General features: G+C 40.4%; 1 protein-coding gene across 3 annotated transcripts in view; it reads left to right on the top strand.

Moving 5' to 3' along the window:
• The window catches only part of FAM172A (family with sequence similarity 172 member A), a 407,588-nt gene extending 401,119 nt beyond the window's left edge, over positions 1-6,469 (top strand). For all 3 annotated transcript variants that reach the window (XM_052642598.1, XM_052642594.1, XM_052642597.1), the window contains one exon: positions 6,096-6,469. In XM_052642598.1, coding sequence (XP_052498558.1) covers positions 6,096-6,238 — 143 coding nt within the window. In that variant the 3' untranslated portion in view covers positions 6,239-6,469. The remainder of the gene's footprint in view (positions 1-6,095) is intronic.
• The last annotated feature ends 16,841 nt before the right edge of the window (positions 6,470-23,310 follow it).

Below are 23,310 nucleotides of genomic sequence, written 5' to 3'. Positions count from 1 at the left end.
CCCGCCCCCACTCCCACGTGACTGAGTCTCACACTTGTGCCTTCTAACTTGGAGAGTCACTATCAGGAGCCCTTCTGTGTTCAAATATTGGTAGATTTATTCTTTTAAATGATGTTCTCCTTGGAAGCTCTAGAACTCATTTTGCAATGAATTTTAGTAGTAATAGGTTTTCTTTCTTTTTAGAAGGCACATTATTTTTCCATGCTCTAGTATTTCTCTAATTCTTTGTAGCTTTCTAAAAATAACCACTGGTGAGCTCATAAATTCATTAGTTAATCCCACTGGGACTCAATAATGCATATTACAGACCTCCTGATTTTTATATATTAGATTTTCTCAAGAATTCCCTTACCTGTTATTATCAACATAGCTATATTGACAGGGTCTTCATTACTTCCTAATTGCTCATATTTCTTTTTCTTGTTAAAGATCAATTTTTAAAATCAAGCCTTGTCAGTTTGAAAGTATCATAGATATGTTATCCTGTTAATGTGTTTCATATCTTTCTGGTTTTTTTCCTTTCCCCCTTTATCGTAAGAAGCATATAAAATTTATTCATTATCTTTTTCTTTAAAAACAAATTATTTTGCAGGGGAGAGGGATGTCAGGGAGAGGGTAGGGAAACATAGTTGTTTTTCCTCCTGAAATAAAGATATTAAAAAGGATATTTCATATTCAGAGGTGACTTTGCGAACAGTGATATTCCCTATTCTAAACCAGACCCTAAAATGTAAATTATGCCTAAATTGTTGAAATTATTCCATGACCTTTTGGTTTCAGACCATGTAAAATAAGGTGACTAACAATAACTAGAATAGTGAATGGCTGCCCAAGAAATTCTTCTAAATTATCTTTTCAGTGAGACCTTACTCATACTGTCCATCATATTATAGTAGTAAACCTCGCCTCTGGAAAATCTGTGTGTGTGTGTGTGTGTGTGTGTGTGTGTGTGTGCACGTGCACGTGTGTGCGTGTGCGCGCACGCGCACATGCGCGCGCATGTGTGATGTCAGTTGAAGACTGATTTGCTTTCACAGAGAATTCTTCACTTTATTAAAAGATTCACTGAAGAAGTAGATAACCTGTTTCTTCCTTTAAAAATATTCTATTTACAGAAATTATATTTACATATAACTTTTTAAGACATCTACTGCATAAAATGAGGTACAGCTTCAGAGTAGTCTACATCTACCAAAGTAAACATCAGGATTTTGGCGGCTAACTCAGTAGCATATTTTGGCGTAGTTTTTGCCAAAAAAAAAAAAAAAAACCTCTAAGCACTAACATCAAGTGAAGAGGAGTCTGGACAAGGCAGATTTGCAAGAAACACTTGAATTAAAGTCATCATAGGAAGAAGTAAGGGGCATTAGACAAGGCAAAAGACAGCAATGTTTTCTTCTCTCATGCTATTCTTTGGGCATTCCACTGACAGTGCTATTTCCAACTGTTTCTTGTTTAATTTCTAAATGCTGATACATAGCCTTCTTTCTCAGTTCCATTACAAGACACTGTAATGTGTGGTGTATGTGTAATGTATTTGTATGCATAAAAAGACACATAGAGTCTTTTGGGAAAAGGTGACACATGTTAGCAATTTGATCTTCCTCATATGACTTATAGTCTCATCCTTTATACTTAAAGTTTCTAACCTTTTTGACCATTTGTGCTATCTCTACCTCCTTGAAATTTGCTATAGTTCATTTTTTAAACAATTGAGAGATAAAGAATATTCAGTGTAGTATTTTAATTGGAAGATCCCCTGTCTACTACCTTTTGGTTATTTCACAATGAATAATGTCATTGACAAACAGTATTTGTGGAAGAAACATTAAGTAAGAGAAGTAAAAGGCACTTTCTACCCTGTGTAAGGATAAAACAGCTAGCTGTAGGCAGGGTTCAGGTTATAGTAAAATTAATCTCTAGTGTAATGAAAAAGAATTAACTTCATTTTTATTTAAGCTGACCCTCGATCATCTAAAAACACACTATTTTAACAAATATTTCATCGTGCTTTTAACTATCCTTAAATAAATTATAGAGATAACATAATTCACCTACTTACAAGATTGCTAAATTATTATATTTCCCTAGTTAACATATGAAGGAAATGAAAAATAACCCATAATAATATGCATATCACTATTTAAAGTGCTCAAGAAAGCCTGCATGGGTCCTGTGCATTGGATCACCAGGAATTCTACATCTACAAATACAGGCCAGTTGCAAGAACTGTGAGCAGTGAGGCCAGTGATGAGATATTTCTCATATAGTAATCCATTCTTGGTAATATTCTGAACAACACAAAGCACAAAATTCCTTCACTTTTCCTTCACATGGTTATCTGATTCCTGGAAAATTCTGTTATATTAAAAAATCATGCCAGAATACTTTGTTAAACAAATCTAAATTCTAAGCCCATAATCATAAACAGGTTTTTCAACTACATGAATAGCTGGTGTAACATTTGAAAACCATGTACAGTGCAGAACAATTCTTCTTGCTGTAATGCCCTGCTAACTGAAGGATGTCCATCTCCCTGGCCTTCTCCCAATAAATGCCAAAAGCTGCTCCCAATTGTCTTGACCTCCAAAAAATTTTCCTACAGATTTCCAAAATGCCCCAGAGGCCACTACCATGTCCATTAAGAACCACTGATTATGACTGAGCAAGGGCACTTTTTTGTAATAAAGAACTGAGATCCTGCACGTTTATTTTGGTACTGAATTGATTTTATGGACTAGGAAATTGAATTTGCCCCAAAGGTAAGAGAAAGCCTGCCAGTCTAAAAGGATACCAAAATCAACCTGGGAAAACCCTTTATCTCCTCACTGTGGGAACAACTTAGGAAAATGGGGAGTTTGAAAAGGAAAAAGATGTTCACAGCCCCTAAAAAGAGGAGTTTTTGCTAAGGGTAAAGTTGTGGTAAAGCAAAGACCAGGCCTGACTCTAAAACCATGTTTGTCTCCTTCAAGTAACATACATTAGTGCTGACTGGACTAGTTTCCATGTTACCTACACATCACTGCAGTTTATTAATAAATGGCTGCTTTTTTAGTTAGCATAAACTTTCCCCCTTTATTTGCTCTTATGAACAGATGATATAATGGCCTTGTGTTCCCATCCTGACAGAAGAAGTTCCCCTAAAGTGGTGTATTTTTTAATTACTAGAAAACCGCTGTCTGATGTTTCCATTCTGTTAGTATTGCTATGGGTGGATATTCATACTAATTTGTGAATATTTTGATTGACCTTTGGCCTTGAATTTTCAAAAATGGTCTCCAAACATGTTTTTGAAATGTGTATACACAGCCCCAGATGGACATGCAACTACCTAACTTCCAAATGCTATTTTTAAATGATTAAAAACCTACTTTCAGTAATTTAGAAAAGAAAGCCATTTTTATATAAGATATTTATGTTACCACTCCTTAGTTCAGGGAGAATTCTCCCTCCCCCACTTCATTCTCCATAATTCAGTTTCTAACCCACCTTCCTTATTACTTTACTCCTAGCAATTTCCCTTCCTCTGACAGAGCACACATTCTCATTATTTATTCTCTTAAATTGCAAGGGTAAATATTGAGAGCTAGTGCAGGTCTTCAGTTATCTCAGGGACTTTGGTGTTTTCAGCCCAAGACTAATCAAGCAGAGAGTCATCATAAGCTAAAACTAAAAAGCCTTTGTAGTGACTTTATCACCAGGGAAATTTGTTCATCCTTCAGAAAGACTGTCACCAGGAAAGAAAAAAAAATAAAGGAGTTAAAATTGCTTCAGACCATTGACTCTTTAGGTCCCTCTAGATTCATACATTGAATTGGTTTTCAAGAGGTGGGAGGAATTATGAGAGGAGTTCCCTAAGAAAGCTTACAAATTCATCATAGCCTTGATAACATTAGTAAGTCTAAGTGTGATCACTATGGAGGAAATGCCAAATGAGCCTGGAAGCATGGGAAATGAAAAGGAAAAGAGACAATTAACACCTTTTTTTTTTTTCCCTATTGTGTTTGGGGATGGGTGTTTCCATGTAGTATGCATCAGAGAATAGTCAATACAATTGACTTAAAAATGTTTTTTCATTATAATTGCTACTAATAATTATTATTGAAATGAAACTGGACTTAGAAGACTCTACAAACAGGGTTGGTCGTTTCATAAACCGGTCCATAAACTGGGCCCCCTTCTAAACATACCCATGAAATATTATTTAAAGTAGGTATGTCTGAGCTTATCTAGAACTGCTCACAAACTTTTGTATTTGCAGAATATAGATGACTCCAAATTCAAAGGAAGTCGTTCAGACTGTTAGCTGAATAAATCAGTGAAAGTTATATACTGACAATAAATATTGGGAAGTTAAATATATTCTAAAGAACTTGAAATTTTACACACTTATTGATGCAGGCACGCATATATATAATTTTTTCCCCAAGAATTCTACAGTCAGGCACTTTAGGATTTGCCAGGATAAACCTACACTCATCTTCTTTCTCCCCCTAACATTGAATTTTGCCCAAAATGAGTAAGCAAATGGAAAGATGACCTCATTTTTCAATCTGAACCCAGCAGTGTTGGGGGATATTTCTCAAGGATATGACTTCAGTACTAGATCTTAGTTCCAAATGCAGGTTCATTAGGCCAATCTGTAGCGGACAGGAGGGTAGAGAGCATCCTTCTGAGGACACCTATTAAAAGAAGGACTCTCGAGTAAGGCTAGCTCCCACAGCTAAGTCACAGGCACAGAATATAGCTTCCTGCTCTCTGGTCGAGGCAGCCATAGCATCCTTATTGTTGTAACTCCCAGATTGTGATACTGTCACAAAACTGTTGCTAGGCAACAAATGTGGTTACCAGGACTCGGCGAATAGCTGAAGGGGAAAGCAAAGTGTTGCACCATTGTAGAGTAACCATAGCAATGACCTACTATTACAGACTAAAGAATTATCATTAACGATGTTAAAGTATCAGACAGAGGGCCCCGAATCCAGAGACTTCCAGGCAGTGTCCCTCTGCATAATTGAGTGATCTAGGAAGAGATTTCAACCGTTTCAAAGCTATTCACTCATTATTTCTAGGGGGACAGTCTTTGCTGCTGTCATTTTTTTTTTTTTAATTTAAAAAGTGTTCCGTTTATAAAGCTATTAGTAAAATGATGTGAGCTATCCCAAGGAGTCAAAAACAGGTTAACGGCCTCGTCTCTTCTTCTGTCTACATCAGTGTTATTTTTATTTTTTTATTTTTTTGGTCTGTCTCAAACTGAAGATTTTATTAAAAAAAAATTACATTAGCATGAAACTGAAGCCCACAGAAAAGAAGCTGTAGTAAAATAAAAGAGCTCCATACACTAGACCACTTAACCTTCATTTGGTGAGTTGCATTCCTCCTGACAACATAGGGGGGCCTGGAGGCCGTTTTACCAGTGACTGCCTTGAAACACTGGAGGGTTTTGTTTAGCTTCTGTAAAACTGTCCCCTAAGATCTGTTAAAATAAAAAAAGGTAAACTGCTGGGACACTAAACTCGGACGTGTTTCCTTCTCTCGGGAAGCAAAGAACCGTGAGTGCTCCGCGGTGGGCGCGGCAGCGGCCGGGACGCCGAGCCGCGCCGGGGAGACCAATCCCCGCGCGCGCCGAGCCTGGGGGCGGTGGGTGGTTTTCCCCGGCGGGAGAGGGAGTGGCCCTTCCCCGCCCCGCGCCTCGATTGGCCCGCAGGGGGCTGAGGCCGCGCCTCGGGCGACCGCTGGGAGGCTAACGGGCCGCGGCCGCGCATCAGGGTGGGGGGTGGACGTGCTGGGGGCCTCCGGCCCGCGACGGCGGAGTCCCGGGGTCGCGGGCCCGGGAGCCGCGGAGTCGGCCTGCGAGCCTCCCCCCGGGGCGGGGGGGTGCCACGTGAGCCCTCAGGTACAGGGGTGGTCCCCAGGGGTCGGCCCCAGGGGGTCGCAGGCCGCGGAGGGGCGGGGGGGGGGCGGTGCCGGGGAGGCCGCGGCCTCCGCGACCGACGACCGGCGGCCCCGTGTCCCCCGGGCCCTCCTCCCGCGCCGGCGGCGCGCGCGGCCACCGCGTAACCCCCCTACCCCTTCCCCTGTCTGCGTTTTTTCAGGCACCGACCGCCACGAGCTCACTTCCTGGAAGAGCTTGCCGTCTATTTTCAAATTCTTCACCGAAGCCTCCGAGGCCAAGAGCAGCTCCCCCAAGCCGGCTCTGACGCGGCGCTCGCACCGAATAAAGCACGAAGAGCTGTAAGAGGAGAGCGAGAGCGAGGACGCGGAGGGGGGCGGGGGGGCGGGGGGGCGAGGAAGCGCCCCCGGAGCCGGCGCCCCCCGCCTCACCCCTCCACACACAGACCGACACACACCCCCCCGCCGGGCCGGGCGAGCCGACCCCAGCCCCTCATTAGATTGTTTTCCCCCTCGGGCCACAGGGCCGTGATATATATATGGAGACACAGCTAAACGGCGTTCGGCATTATTTCTAGATGAGTGCAACTGTCAAAGCAATCCGGGTGCACCGGTCGCGCCGGCGCTTCCTGCGGGCCGAGCCCGCGGCTCCGCGCCGACCGAGGCTGACGGCGCCCTGCCCGGCGCTGCCCGCGCGCCCCAGACGGTCCCGACGGAGCCCGCGCTGGCGCTGCGGGACGAGCGGCGTCCGCGCGGTCCTACCGCCCGCCGTCTCCGCGCCGCTCCCACGGCCCCCGCCCCCCACCTCCGCCACATATACACTTTACCCAGAATCGTGTCCATTTTTCTCTCTCCGAACCCAAGCAGACTTTTTATTCTAGACTTAAAACTCCCATTTTCAGTAGAATCTTCTTTTCTCCGAACCCAAGCAAACTTTTTATTCTAGACTTAAAAACTCCCATTTTCAATAGAATTTTCCCTAAGGACTTCTTAAGTCTTTTTTTTTGTTTTTTAAAGAAGTTACACAGTTCCCTATCCAAAACCAAACTCAAACCCCCCAAAGCCAAGTTCAAATTCAGAACATGCATGCGGTGATGTACTGTGTAGTTTGGGGAGGGCAACTTGTGCGCTCCCTAACTATCCTATTTTTGAGGCCAGAAGTGCACACACACACACCCTAAAAAACAAAAGGATAAAGTACCGAATCCACGTTATGGCGGAAAATCCTTGCCAGTTGAATATGAGACTTTACACAGGTCTCTGATTGCAGAAGAGAGTGTTTAAACCAGTGCATAACGATGAGCAAATCGTTTAAGTATATGGGTGAAAGGTTTCATTTTCAGTGCAATTTCCAACTTCATCATTAGAATTTACTTTCTAAAATACACTGTGTATTGGGTAGCATTGTAATTTAGATAGCATAGTTAAGTCTTGTTTAAATCTTAATGTAGAGGAAGTTTGTTGTTAATCCTAACTGGATTATGTTCTGAGCTTTGGGGGTGGGGGGTTGTTAGGCCTTTTTAGGGAGATAATTTTTTATCCTCATCAGGAAAATGAATTTGTGTGCTCTTGAACCTTTTCCTTCTGAAAGACTTAGTGGAGCTAAGATGATTCTTTTTAGTTTTCTGCTCCAACAGTATGAAAGACTTTTCTCCTCCCAACCTAATGGTATAATTCATAGTAGTCCTCCTCTGTAAGGTTTTGCCCTACAGTTTCAACAGTTAAGTTTTTTAGTCCAGCTAAGATCTGGCCAACAACACTGTGAAGTATAAGGTAAAAAAAAAAACGTTAAGACTTTGCTGACTTTTAAATTCACATGTTAAATCTTAACATTATCAATTTTTTAATTGCTTGTAGAATTTAATTACCTAGAGAAGATTCTGTTTCGAATAAGTGAGGATCTGAATTGAATATTTTTCCATCCTTTTTTAAAGATATGCAACAATATGCCTGCCTTATTTGAGGACATGGTAAAATGTACCCAAAATGACTTAGGACTGTCTGACTCCTCAGAAGAATAACTTAAAAAAAAAAAAAAACACCTCATTGTTTTTATATTATGAATCGATTTCAGCAAGTTTTAAAACTGATAGTATCTGTGTTTGGTACACAAGTGCTTTAATTAGTTCTCATAATTGTAATGATGCTAAGTTAAGGTGATCTTTCTTCAGTAGTCTTATATGAATATCTTTTGATGTTATTTTAGCAGAAATAACATAGGTGGAAAACTCAAAACATCATTTTATCCAAGTCCTTGAGATGTAGAACTCCAACAATGTCAAACATGTGGGTCTGCAATCTTTTCTGTTTTGGAAGTAATGGTGAACTGTGTTAATTAATGGTACCTTCCACAGACAGGCTTTGAGAATTGATACGGATTGTATGTATTTTTCAAAGTGTTACAAATTGTGTGGTGTTTTCAGTATCTGAAAATGTTCACAGGGAACTAATTTTATCGTTTGTTTGTTTTTTTTAATCAGCACTTGTACAGTAGTCAGTTTGTGAAGCTTCTCCAACTGAATTAGAGCAAATACGCTCGGGTTATAAACCAAATTACTCCTATTCCTTCTCTTCAGTTTTCTCACCTCTCTCTTTAAAAACCTTTACTGGTAACTGGAGTAAATCACTGTTTAAATTGCCTTTGAAACTACTGTGTTGTTAAGCCTTATTTAACTATCTATAGAGAGCTATTTGCAAACTTAAGTTGTGTAAATACAGTTTCTACTTGTGGATCTAAGCTGTTGCCACCGGGAGAGAGCGAAGCAACCCACCCTAGACCTCCAGCTGATTATTGGTAAGATTCCTTGTAATGTGGAATTTTTTATAACCTGTTGATTATAGGTTTCTTAGTATGAATAGAAAATTAATTCACCTCAATTTTCCCAGAATAACAACAGTTAGTTGGTAGTAGCCCGCCTGCTTGAACGAGATAAGGGTTAACAAAGTTTCTGCTCTGATCTCCCATTCTGATTTCTTTAGACAAGTTTTCAGCAGAGTAGAGGTTTAAAGTTTGGAAGTGGGCTTTTATCTTTCTTTTTTTAATTGCATAGTGAGTTCTTAGAGGAAGTGTAATGGGAAGCAAGGAGTTGCTGATAAATCTAAGGTTCAGAATAGTCCTGTTAAAACTTAAAAGCCAGATCCTGGCTTTGGAGCTTTCTAAAGGTACAGAACCATATAACCATTAAAGGTTTTCATGGATATTTGAATGGGGAAGGAGGAGATATACTTGTAATAATTGTTCTTTTCTCAAGTTTCTACCTTGTGCTTCAACTTGGATTACATTATTGTTTATACCAAAAGAAAACTAAAGCACAGGAGTTTCCTATATATGATATATTTCTGTTTACTATTTTAAAATAAAAAACAATTTTCCCAGTATTCAGTGATGTGTTATTCTTGTTCAGAAGTTCATTTTGTCACACATAGAGGTCAATAAAAGCAGAAATTTAAAAAGAATGATGGGACAGCATTTATCAATATTTTAAACCTTATAGCTGCTTATTATTACTATTATTGCTGTAAAGTAATATCCTAATTTCAGTTGAGTCACTCTTTAGGTTGGAACTTTCACAAAGCTAATGTTTTTAAGACCTGAAATATCTCCTTAGCTACAAGGAAATTAGAGCCTGTTGTTAAACTATCATTTTATAAAATATACTTTACTATATATGGTAAACTAATGTGTTTTCCAGAAGGAGTCTGCTGAGATTAAATTGCTCCCAAATCCCTATATAGATCCTGAATGTATTACCTCTAATCTAAAAATATCTTGTTTACATGTATTTCACAGCTTTTCCTTCTTTAAAACCTGTAACTCCTTTGAGGGAGTGTGGATAACAAAATAATGTTTCCTGTATTATCAGTGCTAATAAATTAGAATGTTTCCTTTTTCTCTGGATTACCTGGGTGGGGGGGTGGGGTTCCAATCCAGACACGTGAGTCTCCCCTTGAAATCATAGATTGTAACTGTAAACTGACAGGTTCCTTTCGGTGTCTGTAATCTTAGTTCATTTCAGAAAGATTACTATTACAGAAAGTCTAAAATTTTCTCAAAAACTTTGCCTATGTCTCTATAGAGAAAAAATTAAAAGTCTTTAAAGAAATGTAAGATAGTCTCATTTTTGAAATATGGGTGGCAACAAAGGATAATAGTGGTGGTGATTTCCTGATTCCTTATTAGGAGGTATAATAATATAAAATAAAAGACTCCGGGAGGTACCCCCTTTCAAAAATTGAACACTTTCCTTCCTTCCTTCCTTCCTTGTATAGTGTGACTGAGTGGGAGTCTCTTGAATTGTTCGTCTTCCTTTTATCTAATATTCTATTAATCTCCAAAAAGATCAGTTTGAGTCTGGGAAAGGGTTTTTAATCAACACTTCACAGAGCTTAAAGCTGCCCTACCTAAAGCGTCAGCTTTGTTAGGCGGTTTTAGATTTAGAGCACTGCAACTGTCATGCACTGTACTAAAAGTAAAGAATGTACACCAAGTGGAAGATGTTGAAAAGAGGAAAATAGCACAAAGTCGATTAACAGAGATTCGAGAATAGAAGTAACCATCAAAGCATTCCAGCGTTTATCTCAAAATCTATGTAGGGTTAAAAAAAAAAGGCAACAATGATAGTTTTAAACCTCACACTTAGGAGGGATGAATGTTGATTTAATTGATTCATTTGGATCGATGTTTTTAAAGTTTCACACCACTGATCTTTCATGTAGTGATGTCTTTAGCAGTCAGTGGTCTGACATGAGCCTTCTCAGATTTCATCAGTGGAGCTCTCTGTGACATCTGAAATTATGCAACAGCCTGCGCAATGGTAACTCTGGAATTGGGAGACCTTGATGCCAAAGAGCATGGTTACATTCAAGAACTCTTGTTAATTCTTAGCACAAAGGTTTTAGAGGAGTGGTGATTATAAATGAACCTTAAAGGTTAAAGTCACCAAATATTATGTAGTGGGCTTTAATTGCTAGATAGGAGAAAATCGTCCTGAAAGTTTGACCATTAAGTGGATATCATGCAGTGACCAGCCTTTTCCCTTTGAATGGAAAAAAGCTTGAAAATGGAAATTTGACTTAATCCATGAGGCCTTCCAGGCAACTTTTCCCAGTCCTTTGCCTTGAGATTTGTTTAAAAAAAAAAAAAAAAACCTTTCACTATATTCTTTGTACTGTTGAGTTCTATTTGAAACAGACATGAAACATGTTTCTAGAGAGAAATCTAGAGAGGCCCTGCATTTTTCTTTCCAGATCATTCCACTTTTTCTTCCTTGGCTAATGCATCGGGCAATATGGGAGACTGTCATAGGTAAAATGATGTTGAACTGTACTTTGTAGCCAGCCTGCAGTACCAATACAAAGAATCTGAAATGAAAAGACAACCAACACCCCCACGAATGATATGTCTCTTTTTAAAGTTTACAATTTGAATAATGAACTTGGATAGAAACTTGGCAGGAAAACAAACCATGGCACCATCACATCACCAACCATTTTCACTTTTCTGTCCAATTTCAGAGTGCATGTGTTTGTGAGTATTTCACTAGATCAGTGACAGCTCTTTATTTGCATAATTATATGCTCTGGTCTGAAGAGAAAACTAACCCCCAAATTTCATGGGTCACCAAACTGCAACAATCAATGTTTTATCACGTATGCTAAGCAAAATCTAAGAAGCTATATGAAGTTTCTTGGGGAGTTTTTACTCCTCAGAAAATTAAAGAGTTTTCCCCTCCTGAATAGATTCAAAATCTTTCCAAGTTCTTTGTAACTGAATTCTGTTTGAAGGCAAAACTAGAGATTAACATGTAGATCTGGATCTTAAACTGACTAGCATTACTTCAAAGTGGCTTAAGAAGAGCAGCATTTTTGGAGCACTAAACTTTTAAATTCTAAGTATTGCCCTTCATGCTATCAGGTAAAAATTATTGGTCAAATTATGATGAGTCAAATTGAAGAGCAAATTAACTGCAATTGAACATAAAGTTCATTTCCTTTTTTGAAATACTCAGGGTCTTTTTAAGACCTAACAGAAAAATAGGTATATATGCATATATGTCTGTGTGTATGTGTACACACATACATGTACATATCCATCCATGGGGTATATATGGCCATTCCACCAGGACAGACAACATATACAGTATGTGTATGTCTCTTCAGTGCAAGTAACCTAGAAGGTATTCCATATATGTTGGTCACGAGGATTGTTTGTAAATTTACTTTCACTTAAATTTTTCATGTTGAAAGTCTGCAAGACATTGTAATAAACTTTTGAATACCTCAAGTTCATTTGCATCTGTAAATTGTAAGTGTTTAAGGTTGGCTTTATTTCATTAAAGAAGAGTTGATATAAACCATTGGTGTCTTTAGTTTATAGGCAATCAGCCAGACTTGAAATAAAATACAATACAGAGACACATGCAGAGAGTGACTGTTTGTTATGGAGTTATTCAGAATCCTGGAAAATATGCTTTTACCTAGGCTTTTAAGGAGTATACTAGGTGTATGATTTAATTCTATTGCAAAAGGACTAGGTCTATATTTCACTTAAAAGCATATAATACAATGCCTTTTTAAAAAAGTGACCTGTTAGTAATAATAAATTAACAATTTCTTTATCATGTAATTTACTTTCATCAAGAAAAACATTAGAAAAAGAGAAACATTGAGCTAAAAATTCTAAGAATTGCATGGTTTTGAAGTATTTTATTCTGTGTCTTGGAAAGGGAGGAAAAGTCTTTAGGTCAGGCATCTAAAATTTCCCAAAGTGTCCCATTATTTCAAGAAAAAAAGAAACCAGTCTCTCCTAAGTTCTTGATTAAAGTTGAAGTACAAGTGGAAAACTCTTCTTTTTTAATGCAAAAACTTAAAACATCTGCTTATCAGGAGCACACCACATCTCACCTTGTTACTGTCTTTCCAAAAAACTCTCTCTGCACCACCCTTCATCTACCTCCCCAGAAACTGCTGTTTGTCTTAGATTCCTCTGCGTGAAAATTCCTCAAAACTGAATCTGTAAAAACAAAGTTTAGCTTTTTTTGTCAGAATGAGCTGGTAAGCAAATGAGTTAACATTGCTGTCTGACTAAGCAGTAAAGACTGAAAAATAGAGAGTAGAACCCTTCTTGATTACCATTTAAAGATTTATAGGTTGGGGACCTATGTGCCTTTGAGATCAATTTGCATTTTATTTTTAATGTATAAACTTATAAGGAAAATAATAGACAATATGTATACTTAATTACTTTTTTTTCCCTCCATGTGACCTTTGTGGGACCTTACGATGAGTTTCAGATAGGGGTCTCAGTTTTCTCTTCTGCCTAGGACACAGAAAAATCTGTTACTTCACACAGAATTCCACACATGGAACAATTGCCCCTATAGCTGAAAGGGCTAGCTTTCTCTTTTTATCATTTTCATTTCTTTTTGCTCAAGTACTACCTAATCCCATTGTGCCTGAAAAAGGTACCTCTGATTCAGTTCATCTTCATGTACCTCCAAAGAGTTTCCCAAAGGGTTGTTTTCTTCTTTGTTTTAACTATAATTACATGGCTTTTTTCCAATAAATGTGCCTACCTTCTCTGGGTACTGATAATCAGGATTTATCAACTGAAGAAATATTGATGGTTTGTTGTGGTGGTTTTGGTTTGGAGATTTGGGGGCCGGGGAGGGAGGGGGGGGCGTTGCTTTTGCTTGTTTTTGTTTTTTTGTTTTTTTTTTGCTTTGCCTCAGTAAATTACTTAATATCATCCCCTGGAATAGCCATCTCTAAAAATAACCCTAGCACAGAGTGTCACAATTTGGCTTTCATACAGTTTCAAAAGAAAACCATTAAAATTGCATTGATCTCACAAATATTGATCTCGTGCTTGATATCAAATATCAAATGAGATGCTGTCAGTTGCTGCTGATCATTGTGTCAGCTGTTTGAATTCTTGTCCCTTCTTCATTGTCACATGGATTCAAGTTGCTAAGGCTAACATTTCTCATGTTAACACAATTAGCCATGTTTTTCACATTTCTGGTTTGACCAAACAGTTAATATTCTACCTGAAATTTCATCACATAGTTTCACACACACATGTTACACACACAAACTTTTTGTAAAAAACATGTATTTTACACATATGTAAAACCTATATATGTTTTTTTCTCTCTTTCTTGAAGTGTGCTTTGCTTCCTAGATAAGCAATGTTTCTATTTAGTTCTTTTTTCTAATTTTGAAATACTTTCTATTTGTATATTGCTTTCTTTCTGGACACCTGTCTTTTAAGAAATCTAATTTGTTTTAAGAGAATGCAGTTATTATAATACCATTTTGAAGCTTAAAGTGAAATCAGCCATTTCAGATTCACACACACACCCACAACGATACATAAACCACTTCTTTTATTCTTGCTAACAAAAAACATAACTGCAGTATTTGGCTAGCATGAAGTTTAGAGAATTATTTAAATATATGATATTTTTAAAAATAATTTCTCAGTAAGCTCATATTATCTAATGGGCTAAGTCATGCTGTTGTATTAATACATGGTATCAAACCTGAAAACAGCTAAGTGCCTTTGGATATGTTTAAAGTCTCAAATCACCCTTTCTTCTTTCCTCCTTCCTCTTTACTTTGTATGTCAGTAATTGATAATTACATTACTTTGAAAAATTGGAACACTTTAAGGAGGAAACCGTCTTGTAATGACCAGTTACCGCTGCTGACTCAGCTGTGCAGACAGAGAAATAGGGTAGAACTCTCGTAGAGAGCTGTTTAAGTTATACATCATTATGCGTATTTTCCACATTCATGGGAAGAAACAACAATCTCAACCGCTGAAGTTTTCGGTTTCTCCGTCTCTCTTTTTTTTTTTTCCCCACACCTGAGCTCGGTTTGGGTGCCGCAAAAAGAAGCGAAATGAAGCCGCGTTCTTCCCAGCACCATGGACAGCACCCAGCGCGCCCCCTTCCCGCTCCCCTCCGCCAGAACCCCGAAGTTCCAGCCCTCGCCTGATTCCTCTCTCCGACCACCCCCTCACCGTAGGAAACTGGCTCAAAATCTTACGATCTGAGCCCAAAGCGACAATGGGTTTTAAAAGTCTACAGTTCGCGTGTGGAAAGGCTTGCTTGCTCCGTGCCCGGTGTTAGCTAGAGTGCCCCAAAGTTGACACACCATTTGCCTGCTCCCCGAATTTGCATCGACTGTATCATGAAAGCAGCGCCACTCTCAGTCGCTTGTGGTAGAAGTCTTAGCCGCAACTTTGACCAACTTTTCACCACCACCTCTAAGCTGGCCAGAGCTGTACCGGCTCACCGCTTTAAGAGCTCTGTACTATGAGCTTCATCCTCCCTGGGCTGGTGATCTCAGCCACGAGAGACCTGTGGTCCGAGAGCTGTACGTCCAGACCCGCTGGGCCCTCGGTCGCACGGCTCTGTCCGGGGCTAGAGCCGTCTCCCCGGGGTTCGCCCAGGTGCTGGTTCATTACCGCCCGGTAGCAGGTGGCTCTGCAGCGGGCGCCCGGTCCCCGGCGTGCTAAAGAGCTTGCCAGAAACTTATCTGACAGCACCAAAGAGGGGCCGCGCCTGGCTCAGTACCCACCACGACCTCTTTTCCTACTTTCAGACCTCAACTCCAAGATCCAAATTTCCCCAGGTCTCCCTGTCTGGATCTCCGTTTTACCGTAGGGTTAAGCAAAGTACAATAAAGATCACTTTTCGCTGATGTCTTTTCATTGCGTCATCTCCCTAGCAACATATAAGTCAGCATGCTTAAGACTAGTTTTTAAAGATTTCCAACTGCACCTTTCTTTACTGAAACTTGCCTCACTTGTTGGACTTTGAGTGAAATCTCTTCCCTGCCTCCTGAACCCTGTTCTAATCATCTACTCTCTTGAATCGACTTTGAGGACAAAAGTATTCCATTCTGAGTAGGCAAGACAGCCAAAACCAGATTTCTATTAAAATATCGATTGTACAAAAATCGTTTCAAATCAGCTTGATCCAAACTTGATCAGAATGGGCCAGGAAAATGAAAAGGGGAAAGATTTCGGTATCTTACGGTAGGGGGTTTCTTTCCTCTAAAATAGCCTCGATAAACTGATTACAAAACTGCCTTTGTATAGTAACGTGAATTACAATACGTTTCAGGATAAAATGATCCTCTATTTGCCACAGTATTACAATGAAAATTTTCTGTGAATTCCTCAGTTTAGTGGTAAGTCAGCTTCAAAACTCTATTGTTCTCTCTCTTAAGACATACAAATATTAAATATTTCATAGGTTAACAATTTAGTCTGTTTTCTCACACAGCGCTGCTTGCACAAAATGTTTGCCCCCTTTTTGGTGTGCAAAGTCACTGCTGAGTTATCCCCAAAGATAGTTTTTTTTCTCATAGTTTGGTCAATTTTGTGGTCTCAAGAGTCATTTTGTCCAAACTCTAAGACAAGTCCGTGCTGCAAGAGAAACTCAGCCACGCTGGGAGCTGTTTTACACTAGCGGCACGACCCTGTGAAAACAGGCAAAGGCAGCGTGGCAGCTGAAGTGTGCAGGATAGCAAAGGGGACCTGTTGAATAATTGTGACTCAGAGATTCGAATATTCGTGACCAGGATCCACCTCCCCGTGGTGAAACTACAACTGAAATATCATGATAATGTTTGAATGTCTTTGGTTGGTATGTTTTCCCAGAGCTTATTCTCTGAATTGAGCTTCCATCCTTGGGTAAATTCATTCTTACATACCGAGGTTCGGTAACAAGAAAGGGAATCAGGTGTGGAGGACATGGGGCTTTCCTCTGTTGGTTCGGGGGACTTGTGGAGATTTGGGGGAAGTACAGAGCAGTTATTGAACTCCTGGGTGCCTACAATTTGTTCCTTCAGTCTGGGTTTTTGGGAACTTCTTTCCTTGACTGGAGATTTTTCCTTATGACCTGGGGACAGAGTGGCTAAGATTCCTAATTTATTAATCAGGAATTTCTTACTTTAAAAAAAAAAGTGTATCCTTGACACAGTTTCAGAATGACTTTTCTGGGTTAGTCTAAGTAAATCAGAAACTCCCAGACCTGGGTGGATATTTCAGGACCACCTTTGCCAGAGAAAAACGTGGTGAAAAGAAGTACAAGAAACCTGCTTTTAAGGAGACAAATCACAATCAAGACACTGAATGATAATGATTAGGTCCCCCTGAAAGGAGGTTCTCCAGTGTTGTTTGCTCACCACCTGTATGTGTTCGATGAAACTTTAAACCATTTTACAGCATAGATGGCCACCCCCTTCCACCTCATTCCAAACTTTTTCTTTAATTCCAATCCCACTCTCCTAGAGGATTGCTTCTGTCCTATTTATTTGTTCTCCTTCAAAGTCATTTAAAATAAGTTTCCTGTCTCTTGCGCATTTGTCAACGTCAAATATACACTATTTAGTTAAAGTGTGTGTTTCACAAGTTATAAAAGAACAGATTTCTTTGTTTGATTTCTTGGAAATCAGTAATCTCTTAAACACTTTCCAAGACCCCCTGGGGAGGAGAGCCATATAAACAATAACTACCAAACTTCAACATGACCATATTAGTTAAAATCTGCAGGATGATCATTCAAATTCAGGTAGGTAATAGGGAGTGACTTCCTATCCCGAGAAAAGAAGGGACCCAAGGTGTGTCTTCTGCAACTTGCCTAGGGAGCTAGCCATCTTGGAGAATCCAGAGGTAATTCTAAACTAGCTTACCTGGCATCTTAATAGCTAGGCTGGTCATCAAATGACTGAGCTGGGAGATGGTTGTATGACCACAGGAAGGTTGCAAAATACACTTCACCCATTAAAAAAAAAAACAAAACATGATTTCAGTCTTTCCTGACATAATTAAAGGTATGGGTAACACTCTCTTATTTTGTCTCATGCTGTGAAAAAAAATCACCTGCACCTCTGATGAATAAAACTTTAAAGAAAGTTTCAAATAAATCCAACAATTTAATTTCTGCTTTTTAAAGTTAGTGTGTATGTGAAGAAATAGAAAAGGCATTAAAGCAACTGAGTTACACATTAGCTATCTAGCAGTTTAACATTAGAGAAGAGAATACACCTAGTTTTTCAAGTTACCCAACTTTTAAAACTATATGTGTTCCTGGAAAGTAAAACCTGATTGGATTAAATTTGCCACAGATTGTAAACTAAGCTCTCAAGAAGGTAATAAAATATATTAGCTCTTGAGTAAGTGGTTGGGAGGGATTTATAAGCATTAGAGGATCCGGTGATCCACTGGAAGCACAGTTTACTCAATTTTGAATTTTCCTGATCAACTTTCAACCCTGAGAAAACGAGAGCCATTTGCCTAACTTAATCTGGAACGTATGTTTGCACCAGTAGCAAGTTTTTTTGGTTTGTGGTTGGGGCTGATCAAGTTGTAAATTTTCCGCTTTAGGTTTTCAGCGCCTGCTAGTTTCAGCCTAACACCTAGAGAGAGGATTTGCCGGGTTCTCCACCAAAGCAGCCATGGTTTGACAAAAGGTTTCCAAACCACCCAGCTCTGAGTGTTACCGATTTTCCTGAAGATGGGACATTTCTATACAAATTAGTTCTCTGAATCCAAAAGACAAGTAACCAGTTACATTCTCTTTTGTCAAAATGTTTGTAAAATACCTACATGGAGGGTCCCCCGCCCCCATTTGCCTTCCTCACCTGCAACCTTTTCTTTGAGGGACACACAACGGTTTGAGAGCAGTGAGTGCTGTGAAAGTGACATCTTCATTCGACAAAACAATATCAGGTCCTTTGGGCTCATCTTATTTTTTTTTCCATCAGAAACAGAACTGTTGGTATTCCGCCTCTTTGTGCTTCCACACAAAGGGTTTTTTTTAAAGTGTTTTGAATATCTGAGAAGAATCACCTCGTGATTAAAATAAATATACATTTAGAATCCACAAATCACCCTTCACAAGCTTTATGGTAGCTTTTATTACTAATATTGAAACACATTTCTTTATGGACCTGAAATTTAGTATTTGGTCTTTAAACAAATGATGATACTTTAAAATCAATGCATGGTATACCATAACGATAAATCAAAGCAGTAAGTTTCCTAAGACTAGCTTGACTCATCTTGAAATGGAAATAGGTATTAGTGGTGGGAGCGGGAGGTTAACTCTTGGTGGTAAACCTCAAAGGCTGTAACTAACTCTCTGGACCTGCTGATTTATCTTCTTCCTGAAAACCTCAATCAGATTACTGGAGGAAAAGTTACCCAAGTGCTTTTTGAAATGCATCAGAACTGGTAATTGAGCCATAAATGTGCCCTAAATTCAGGTGCAGAGTTGCACTAAATTTTATTATTATACAGATGAAGGTGGGCAGCTCCCATCTGGGTGCTACCTTAATCAAGAAGTGAACAAGGCTGACAGAAACATGGGCAGTTAGAGCATTACCAGCACTGTGCTAATCAAATGCCCACAACTAGTTGAGAACAACGGTGCTAAAAAGCTGCTTTAATTCTGAAATGCAAAGTCCTGAGACACCGAGCGCCATCTAGCAAGCAAAGTTAGAATCAAAGTCAAGCACAGAGCACAGAGCAGCTAGGGAATTGGGAGGTAAAGGGGGGCTTGAGAGGCACTTGCTGCGACTTAACCACTGGCCCTGTCTCACCTGAACCCAGCGCTACTCGCGGGGTTTCTGCTCTTCGCCCCACCAGCCAACTCACACAGACTTAACTACTGAGGTGAGACAGACCCTTTCTGCCTCAAGCTAAGGCTAAAGGACAGCTCCTCACAGGGTTGCTTATTGTCTTTAATTAGAACGAGCGGCCTTGCCGTTTCCACCATCCCACCTCTAAAACCAGCGCCGCGGCTAGCTAATTCTGCACCTTCCTCTCCGGTTGGGGACAAAGATCAGTGCCTGAAAGGCTCACCTTGGGCTGACATGACTCTCGGGGCTTCAGCGCAGAGGAAAGCACATCGCTGGGAAATCCTAGCAGGATTTGAGAAGTCATTCTGAGTTTACAAGTCTGCCTAGACGTCTCCTGACAGGCGGTTCGAGCCATCTCTGAGTGGCATGAAGCACAGATTTCCTTAACAAGGCACGGCCGGTCATGGAAACTGGATGCTGCCTTCAAAATATAAATAATATAACTTTATTCTTCTCCAGGCAACCAGGTCTTTGATATCTCCTTTGGCTGAAGCAAAGTCCAAAGGTGGCCAGCAAGCTGCCAAATAGCCCTGTTAGTTTGTAGCTTGAGGGGTGAAAACAGCACTTTCCCCATCTTTAAGGGTTTGAATGATGTTACCTAATTATATGAATATTCTGTGGAACTGAGCTAACAAAACACAGCTTCTGAGATTTGTGATGTGAAGGAAATCAAGAAAAAAATCGCTGGTTTCTGGATAGGCAAAAATGCCATATTTTTCCTTTAAACTAAGTCGGTCTGAATTCAGAAGACTAAGGAGTTCATCTCATGTCTGCTTTCTAAAGTACTTCTGTTGGTTCTTTCTGGAATTTCATTTACAGATTGGTGTGGGGGGGGGGGAAATCCATGTACATACACGTTAGCCTTAAACTACTCCTAATTTCCTGCTACTGAATATTGTCTTTATAATAACTCATTGATTCAGAGAATACAGAAGGCAGAGCTTGGGTTTTCTATTGTTCTGTCCCCTGCCCCCACCCCACACATACAAATTTTCCCAGTGAAGTGTTTTGCAAAAAAAAAAAAAACAAAAAAAAAAAACCCTAACCAACCAACCAAACAAAAACCTTAGGAAATGAATATTAAAATATTTCAAATGAGTTTTAAATGCTACCCCAATCTCAGGTTTGCGTCTCTGTGAAAAAAGGCATGGCATAGTAGATATGAAATAGCAATTCTCTATTTTCTGCTAATCTATTTACTGTGCAAAACCACCACATTGAGAATATAGATAAGAATATACTCAAAATGTTCATTAAAACATCTCCACAGGTTATAGTATTTACAGGAAAAAAAATCCTCTAAAATCATAACCCACTTAACAAACCTAAGCCAGTAAGGAGCTTAAGTGACAATTTACAAAGCATCTAAAATGTTTCTATGAAACCTTCTTGTCTTCTTATGCCTCAAAACACATGTAAAGATCTGAAGATGGAAATTGTAGGTACAATTCACGCTGCCTCCTCTTCCCCTTTTCCTCTCTGAAGTTCAGAGAAGTTCCCAGGCCAGTCTTGCCTCAGATCACAATAAAAATTTAACTTTTTTTTGGTTATTGGTGTCTAGTTAAATAGCACATTTCTCCCATCAAGGTCTTCTTAAACACGGAAGCTTCTCCTAGACAGGGTACCCAGCTGTTTAATTTAACATTGATTTATTGCTTTTAAAAGTAAATTTACACACATGCCAGCAGCGCTCCGTTTTGTTTCCCCAGACCCTGAGATTTATTTTCTACTTAGCGCTTGTCTGGCAAAACAATGTCCTTTAACTTTATTACACATCGATGAGGAAATCTGTCTTATTTTTGTTCAGATTTATTGCTGGGTTGTTTGTGGGGACTTCTGTGATCCAGAAAGGCCGAGATCCAAAAATAAATAGAAAATTAAACAGAGTTGATCACAAAATAATAGTCAAAACCTAGAATATGGCCCAGCATATTCTGACCTGCTGGGGGGTGAAGTGGGGTGAAGGATGAAGCTCACTCTGTGAGCCCAGTCACTCAAAAAGAAAAAAAAAAATTATTCTAATGGGCACATAGCATTTGAAAGTGGAGTAGCCAAATCTGTGTTCTATAAGGTCTCCAAGTTCTTGGTTAAAACATATTTGGAATTCGAGGGCAGGGAATGTGGTGTGTAGGCTCCCCACCCCACAGCCGCCTTACCTCCCTGCAGAACTCCCAATTATCACATGTTTGTGATGGCTGAGCCCAAGGGAATTAAGATGGACTTTGAAGCAGCTTTTACGGTACACTTCATCTACATTTGGGTTTTCTTTAGTTCTCATTAAAAGGGCCACTTTCTTCTTTTCATTGATATACTGTCTTTGTGTCCTTCATTTCACACTCTTTAAAAAAGTTCTCTCATCAGATCAAGTGCAAAAAGGAGGGATGACATAATAACCATCATAATCATGATAACAACAACAAACAACTGGAACTGTGGGTTTAAATCTGTTTTTTTAAAGAAGGTTTTTCTCCTCTCTAAGGCATGGTCCTTCAACAACACTTAAAAAAAAAAAAAGCTGAGGTTGAGAATGGACATAATAAACGTGTTTCTAAGGTTAAGTTGGAAATCCAGACAGGCTGCAAAACTTGGCGTGTGTGTGATGATGAGCTTTACTTTTCCAGCCTGATTTCTCAGAGGCATCCAACACCTTCGAAGTGTTGTAATAAGGACACACTCTTTTCTAGGAAGAAGTAAACTCCTGATGGGTTTTGTTATTGGGATGAGGGGAAACTTTCTTACCCTCACATCTTTGAAGACCTTAGTCTGAGAGCTTGACCATTCCACTTTAGTCAGTGAATCCACAAGAACATGTTAAAATGTTTCAATAGTTTTTTACAAACCCCGGAGGATTTTTTTTAAGCTAATGGATCTTTTTGTTTCTCCTCCTGAAACACAGTGAGACACGCTGGCACGCGCACTTCCTACCTTAAAAAGAAAGAAAAAGGGAAAGACAAGGAAAAAGAGATCTCTGTCTTTAAGCAGAGGGAAGGGGTGGGAAGGAACTCTTAGAAACCTTGAAAATTCTCCCCTTCATTTTAGGAGCTTCTCCCCAACCCCCCTGGCCGTTCAGCTCTTTGAAAAGGAGTCCTGTCACTCAGAAAGGAGCTGTGCATCCAAACCTCCTCCCCATCCACCCACCCAGCCGGCCCCCCTCAGCCTCGCCGCCTGGCCCTGGCCCACCCTGCGGCCCTCCCCGCGCGCGCACACGCGCACACACACACACGCACGCACGCACACACACACACAGAGTTTCTTCCAAGTGCTTTTTCAAGTAAGAGCTGGAGAGATGAGAGGTGCGGCTTTTCCAACGCGGAGCCAGACAAGTACTTCTCAGCCGGCGGAGCGCGGCCCGGCGCGCCTTGCACGTCCCGAAGCCCCTGGGCACCCCGGGCAAGCCGGCCCTCCCCGCGGCGCTCCGGCCGCTCAGGCGCCCGCGCCCCGCGCCCCACGAAGCCCTTTGTTCGGCCCGGGTACCCACGGGCGGCCGCCGCGGGAAGGATGCTCGGGGTGGGGTGGCGGAGGGTGACCGCGGGGCCGGCCCCAGGCCGACGCCCCAGGCGCCGGGCAGATCAAGATTCCTGGCACTTTGGGGCCCGCGGACCGGGGCCACCCCCCATGTTTCAAACCCGAGGCACAAAGAAGGCGTGAGGGGCCCAGGGCGGGCGCGCTCTGCTCAGGGTGTAACCACTGTGCTGGCTTCCCTCCTCCACCCCATTCCGCCCCACCAGTTTCCCTCTCTCTCTCTCTTTTTATCTTCTCTTA

Source organism: Budorcas taxicolor, chromosome 7, assembly GCF_023091745.1.
Source record: "Budorcas taxicolor isolate Tak-1 chromosome 7, Takin1.1, whole genome shotgun sequence".
Classification (NCBI taxonomy): Eukaryota; Metazoa; Chordata; class Mammalia; order Artiodactyla; family Bovidae; genus Budorcas; species Budorcas taxicolor.
This window is presented reverse-complemented; position numbering and strand designations above follow the sequence as displayed.